Here is a 7,639-nt window from a genome sequence, read left to right as displayed (position 1 = left end):
TTTAAAATTAAAAAAAAAGATAAAAATATTGTCGAAATAAATAATTACGAAAATATCGATATACTTTTTAAATACGTAATTAATTATTATTTAAAATATAGCGGGTACGTTAATAAGTCCGAAAAGTATAATTAGGTATTTATAAAGTCTTTTATAAATTCAATATACCGTTTTTTATTCGTCTTTTTTTTTAATTTTAATTTAATTAAATGTTTTTTTAAGGTTTATTATAATAAACTATTAAGCTCTGTATAGTATTTTTTTAAGTTTTATAATAAAGGGTAATAAATAATAATTTTTTTTAGTAATTTCGTTAAGTTTTTTATAATTAATTATAAATCTAAGCTTTTCTTTACTTTTTTTAAATATAAAAAAGATTAGTGCTCTTATTAAAAAGGATAATAATTTAATATAACCCTTTTTAAATTTATTATTAATATACTCATTAAGTTCGTCGCATTCGAGTTAATTTATAAAATATAATAAATAAAATTTAAGTTATATTCCTTTTTTTAATTCGATTTTTATATTTTAATTATTATATTTTAATAGTCCTGTTTCTTCCTTTAAAGCGAATAGTTTTATATAAATTTGGTACTTTTTAAATATAGTTTAAAATAAGTCCGATTTTTAATCGTCCGTACTGAGTACGAATATCTTAATAAGTTCTATCGTTTTAATAAAAGCGATATATTTAATTTATTTTCGTTCGTTAAGTATTATATAAAACTTATTTAAACCTTTTTTTTTAAATCGTTTAATAATTAAGTCTATTTAATAAAATTAGCCGGTTTTTTAATCTATTTATAAATTATATTTTTATAATTACGAGATTTTTAAAATAACGTCGGTATTTCCGATCTCTATAATATTATATTTTAGTTATTTTAATTAATTATTAATATATATTATAAAGTATATAGTCTCTTAGTTAATATATTTATCGTTATAATTAATTTTTTTTTTTTATTATTCGTAAGGTATATAGGTTCGTTTTTTATATTTATAATAGTTTATATTTATTTATTATTTTTAATAAGATAAAAATTCCTTAAGCGCCGTTATTAATAATAGCGTTTATATCGTATTTATTTATTTAAAATTTAAGTCGTAAATATTCCTTATTAAAGAGTATTATAAAATATAAAAATTTATTTATTTTAGCCGCTTTTTGTCGTTCTTTTATAATTAGTATATTTAGTTTTTTAATATCTTAAGGGCTAATACCCGTCCTTTTTTTATAAGCCGTTCGTAATTAATTATTAAATCGAGACGCTTTTATCTTTTAATAAATAAATATAATACGTTAATAATATCGTAAATATCGTTTATTTCTTTATTAATAAGTTCTCTCTTTTTAAAAAACAATTTATAATTTTTAAGTATTTTAATATTAGATTGTATATTTAAAATATATTGGTTATATAAGTAATCTTTTAGATCTTTAGTAAGCTGATTTAGTTCTCCTTAGAAGTTTATAAATTTTTATTATTTTAATTACCTATTTAAATCGGCTTCTTTTTTAATAGTAAAATCGTTAATATTAAGTAATATTTTATAATCGATTTTTAATTAAATACGTCGTTAAGCGACGTCGTAAGGTTCGTTTAAGTTATAAAGCGATTATTAGCCTATTAGCTATTTATAATTTAATATATTAATATTATTTAAGAGGGGGTCGTAATTTAGTCCCTCGGTATTAGATTTTATAAATATATCATCAATAGTTCTTTTACTTAAGTTATTTAACTTAGTATTTTTTTTAAATATAATAAAGTTTTATTTTAAATAGAGTATATTATTTTTTATTATTATTTTAAATTATTTATATAATCGCTATTATAAAATAGTAAAGACTATTTTTATAATTAAATATTAAAAAATATAAACGTTTACCGTATAATAAGCCTTATTTAGTTTTTTAATATATTAATAATAACGTTTTTTTAATATTTAAAGTCCGTATATTAAATATATAATATTTATTTCTTTATTAATTTCGTATTTTAATTAAAAAAGGTCTTTTTTTATTTTAACTTTTAATTATTTTTAAAATCGTTATTAAAATAAAGCGAGTATTACTTTTATATCTAATCGCTTTTTCTTTAATAATCGGCCGGCTTTATAATAACTAACTAAAATATAAATATAGTTTTTATTATAATCTTTTATTATTAAAAAGCGCTATTCGTAATATTAAATTATTTTATTAAGTATTTATTATATTATATAAATAAATTTATTTAGAATCCGTATTTTATAAATTAAGATCTCGTTTTTTAGTTAAAATAAGTCGTTTTTGTTTTTAATTACTATTTTTTTTTTTAACTTATTTTTTATTATTATAAAAGTTTACGCTCGCTTAAGAAAACTAATAAGTTATGCTTTAACTACTTCGTATACTATTAATAATATTTAAATATACTTTTTATTATAGTCTCCGATAGTTTTAAAACGTTAAACTACTTTTTACTTATTTATTATAATAAGGGTTTTATTAAAGGGTTTCTTAAGGTACTATTTTAATTATTTTTTACCGTTTTGATAAGTAAAATAGTTATCGTCGTAATATATAGTTTATAAAAGCGATTTATAAAGTATTTTTTTAAAAATGATATTAATTTATTTTTTAAAGATAGGTCGTTATTAAATTCGTTTAGGCTATTTATAATCTTTAGCTATATATCTTAGCTTATCGTAATTATAATATTTAAATTTTTTTTTTTAGTAGGATTAGTTTCGTTTTATTATATTAAAGTTTATAAATCCGCTATATTATTTATAAATAATAGTTTATTAAGGATTATTATTTTTATTATAGCGGTGTTTTTAATTAAAGTTATGTTAAAGTTATTATTAATATTTACGTTTTAAATTAAGTTTTTATCGCCGGTTTTTTTTTTTTTTTTTTTTTTTTAAATTTTTTTTTTTTTTATTATTTTTTTTTTTATTTTTTATTAATTTTTTTTTTTTTTTTTTTTTTTTTTTTTTTTTTTTTTTTTTTTTTTTTTTTTTTTTTTTTATTTATAAAAACGGTTATTGATTTTAATTATAAGTTCGGTATATTAAAAAAAATTATTTAGTTTATTAAGTTTAATAAGTTCGTTTTTAACTTCGTTTTTTAATTTTTAATAAAATATAAAAATTTTAGTATTATTAATATAATCGAGTTAAGCGTTAAAGCGTTAAAACTTAATTAAATAGTCTTTTATTAATTTAATTTATCGGAGTTATAATATATTACGTTCGGCTTATCGTTTTTTATTTAAATTTTAAAAAAATAATTTAAATACTTTTTTAAATTTTTTAAAATTATAATAAATATTTTATATTTTAAATAAGTATTCGTCGAGGGTTTTTTTATTAAAATATTCTTTTTAAAAAAGCTCGAACTATTTAAAAACTTATTTTTTAAAAAAGCTAATAATATATACGACTTTTTTAATTTCGTTACTAAAATCTTTTTAATAAAAGTTTTAAAAGTTTTTAACTTAAATTAAAAATCCTTTTAAAATTCTAAAAGTTTTATTAAAAATAATAAATATATTAAATTTAAGTTTTTATTGTCCTTTATTAAAAAGGGTAATAACGATATTAATAGTATTTTAAAATATATTTATTTAATTAATAAGGTTTAAGGTTTTTTAACATTTATTTTTAAATTTTTTAAATATAATGTTAAATATTTTTTATATTTTAATAATATCGCGGTTGTTTTTAACTTAGGTTTTTATTAATCGAGCGGTATTAATATTGAAAAGTTTATTTAGTTTTTTATTATATTTAACGTTTTTTTTAACAGCTTTACGCATTTAAGCGTATATTATTTAGTTAAGGATTACGTCTTTATCGGAATCGAATTTAATATTAAGTATTTTTAAATTTTTTTTGGCTTAAGAGAGTTCGGTATTTAAAGCCTAAGGCTATTTACTTTTATTAAAAAAAATTAAATAAATATCGTTCGTATTATTTAGTAAGTTTTTTATAAAATCGATTTATTAAATAAAAATAATTAAAATATTACGGCTAGCTAGTTATAATAAGGTTTATATTAATAAAAGTCGGGGCTATAATACTTATAAATAATAATTATCATAAGAATAGCTTTAATAAAACTATTATTTATAAATCGTAAGATAAGTAAAGCTTTAATAATTAATTATAATCTTATTAAATAAGTTCTTAATAAAGATAACTAAAAGCGATCGTTAAATTTAATATAAAAATTAATTACTAAAAAAGCTATAGAAGTCTATCCTCGAGCTTAGCTCGGGCTATTTTATATATAAATCTAAGTTATAAATATATCTTTTATAATATTTTATTTATTATTATTCGACGGTTTATTAAACGGTCGTCCGTTTTATATTTCTATAATCGTCCGTCCTATTTATTTATAAATATCCGTTTTTTATTTTATTTTAAAATCGTAATTATATAACTTATTTATAATTCTTCCGTCTTAAAAAAAGCTATTTAAGTTTTTTATTATTATATATATAATATAGTAGCCGCCGCAGGTCCTGTGGGGCAGGGCCCTGGTCTGGCAATACGTATTAAGTCGTAACATCGAAATATCTTTTTACTAATTCTTAAGTAAATTTAATAATTTTATTATTACGGGGTTCCTATTCCCTAGGTTAATACTCGTTTTCGCTTCTATTTAACTTAATCTTAAACTTATAAATTCTTAATAACCTAAAGCTTATAATCGGCGCCCTATTCGACTAACTTAACGTATTTATTAAAAAAAATAGGTTTAGTATTATTTATCGATATAAATATATATATAAAAGTAAGAAAATAAAATATATATTTTAATACGATTGTTTTAATAAACCGCAGTTTATTAAAAATACGGGGTTACATTAACGAAAATTATAAAAATATAGTTATAAATAGATAATTATTATTAAAATAAAAGAAAAGGGCGCTTAGCTTTTATAATAGTATATTAAAACCGAATATACTTAACATAACTACGGGCTAAGCTTTAGTTTTTTAACATATCCTTTATATTAAAAGCTTATATTACTAATTAAAAACGCTATTAAAACCATTAGCCGCCGGGTTAATATTAAGGCCCGCGATGTTTATATTATTATTTAAAAATAACTCCTAAATTCCGTATTTATTTAATAAAATATTTATAATACTAAAGTTTTTATAAATAAAGAGAAATTAAACGGCTACTCGTTAATAACCGCTTTAATAAAGCTTTTTAATGAATAAGAGGTGTTTTATATTATAAAGTAGGCTAATAATAAGCCTAACCGGCTTATTAGCTTAGTATAAACATTTTTATTTTATTTTTTAATATAGAAGCGTTTCCTAGAGGTAATTAACTTTAATAATATATATAATATGAATCGCTTTAAGCTTTTACTATTTTAAACCACTAGCTAAATATATACTAAATCTATTTTTAACGTAATATTCGGCTTTATTAATAACGAGAAATTAAAAAAGTTCCGGTTCCTTACGGAAAATATCTATTAACTAGTTAATTAATATTCGATTCGCTTACTAAATATTATTATTATTAATTATAATAAGTAAATAAAAGCCGCCTTAGCTTACGAATTCGCCGACGTATAATAATAACTCTATATCTATTATATTAACTCTAATATTATACTTAAAGCTAAGTAAAAGTAAATAAAAGGAAAACGGCTAGAGGGTATCGGTAATGGCTTAGACTACGAAAATAATATTAAGCCCTTAAAAACACTAATAATAAAATTAAACGACAAGGACTAAGCGTATATTTATACGCTTACTAATAATTTAATTCTTTATATATATTACGGAGTTTTTATAATATAAAAGCTCGTTATTTTTATTAAGACCGAGGTTATTTTTAAAAAAGTATAAAATAGTCTCTATAAAAAGTTCGATAATTAATAGTTAATATTACGTTATTTTTATAAAATATACTTTTTTATTAAAGCTTAGTAAGCTCGCTATTATATCTAAAAATATTAAAATTTTAGTATTTATATTATTTTAAAAACCGAATTTAATAATAATAATATTAAAAGTTATCTTTTTAATAGCTTAAGTTATTTATACCGATTCGTTAATATTATATAAAATATAATTCGAAACTAAGAGTTATAGTTTACGCAGTCCTATATAAAAAATAAAGTATTAATTACTTATTAATACGCTAAAACTAATTCGGAATATTTAAATAAACTTTAAAATATATTTTTTTTAAAATATTTAAAATTAATTATAAAGTAATATCGGATAATAAAAATAGTATTACCGATCGGTAATTATTTACGGCCCCTTCTTATTAAAAATTATATAAACGACTATTTTATTTCGGTGTAGTTAAGTATTCTTTATTATTATATTATTTATATAAAGCTTATAACCGGGATATTTTTTATAAAATAGGACGTTTATTTTTATTAAAAATTAAAAGAAATATTTTTAAAAAACTTATATCGTCGGATTTTAAATTTTAAAATTATTATATCTTTTTGTAATAGGCTAAGGAACTTAATATAGTTTATTTTTAATTAATTAGCCGTATAAAAGGATAATAGTCTAAGGGCTTAATATAAAAAAACGTTATTAATAATTTTTAAAATAATTCGGCAAAGCCGTTTATTAAAAAATTATAATAAAGCGATTATTATAAAGTTTATATAAAAGAAAAGGTAATAAAAGAGTAGCTAATTTACGGCCTTATTATAGTTTTAAATTAAAAATTAATTTAATAAACTTAATATAAGGAAATTTATAAAAGTACGAATTAATAGACGGGTATTATAAATAAGTATTCGAGAGAAGAGGTATAAATAGGAGATATTAATTAGTAATAATAACGAGGCCGTCCTTTAACGAACGCGATTATTTAAATAAAGCTTCGATAGGATTTAATATTAATTCGCTATTTATTATATATTATAATAAAAAGATATAGAAAACGTAAAAACTAAAGATAAATATAATATAATTTAATATAAAATAATTTAAATAAATACGTTAGGATAAGAAAATATTAATAAGGGAGCTTTTATTACTTTTAGGACTAAGTATTTATAGTCTGTGTATTTTTTTAAGCTAATAATAGTATATAGCTATTATACCCGTATAAGAGTTATACCCGTGTATTAATTGTTCATGCCCGTATATTAATTCCTTAATAAAAATCAAGGCTACGATATTTATAAATAATAATCGTTATTAAAATAGCTTTAAAAAAGCTATTATTTATAAATCGTTAAGTAAAAAGACTTTAGTAATTAATCGCAATCTTTATTAATAAGGTTTTTAATAAAAATAATTAAAAGCGATCGTTAAATTTAATATAAAAATTAATTATTAAAAAAACTATAAAAATCTATCCTTAAGCTTAGCTTAAGCTATTTTATATATAAATCTTAATCGTAAATAAATTATTTATAATCTTTTATTTATTATTATCCGATTATTTATTAAACGATCGTCTATCTTATATTTTTATAATCGTTCGTTTTATTTATTTATAAACGTCCGTTTTTTATTTTATTATAAAATCGTAATTATATAATTTATTTATAATTTTTCCGTCCCGAGGGGAGTTATTTAAGTTCTTATTATTATATATATAGTATAATAGCCGCCGTAGGTCCTGTAAGGCAGG

The 7,639-nt window shown here is 18.7% G+C and overlaps 1 protein-coding gene across 1 annotated transcript; it reads right to left on the bottom strand.

The window, feature by feature from the left end:
- Nucleotides 1-240: 240 nt before the first annotated feature.
- Nucleotides 241-387, bottom strand: CORC01_03839 (uncharacterized protein; the record flags this gene model as incomplete). The annotated part of the gene is made up of 1 exon (XM_022615488.1): nt 241-387. A coding segment is annotated over one exon (147 nt), but the record flags the coding sequence as incomplete, so codon positions are not given.
- Nucleotides 388-7,639: the final 7,252 nt, after the last annotated feature.

Source organism: Colletotrichum orchidophilum (assembly GCF_001831195.1).
Source record: "Colletotrichum orchidophilum strain IMI 309357 chromosome Unknown Scaffold_24.1, whole genome shotgun sequence".
NCBI classification, from domain to species: domain Eukaryota; kingdom Fungi; phylum Ascomycota; class Sordariomycetes; order Glomerellales; family Glomerellaceae; genus Colletotrichum; species Colletotrichum orchidophilum.
This window is presented reverse-complemented; position numbering and strand designations above follow the sequence as displayed.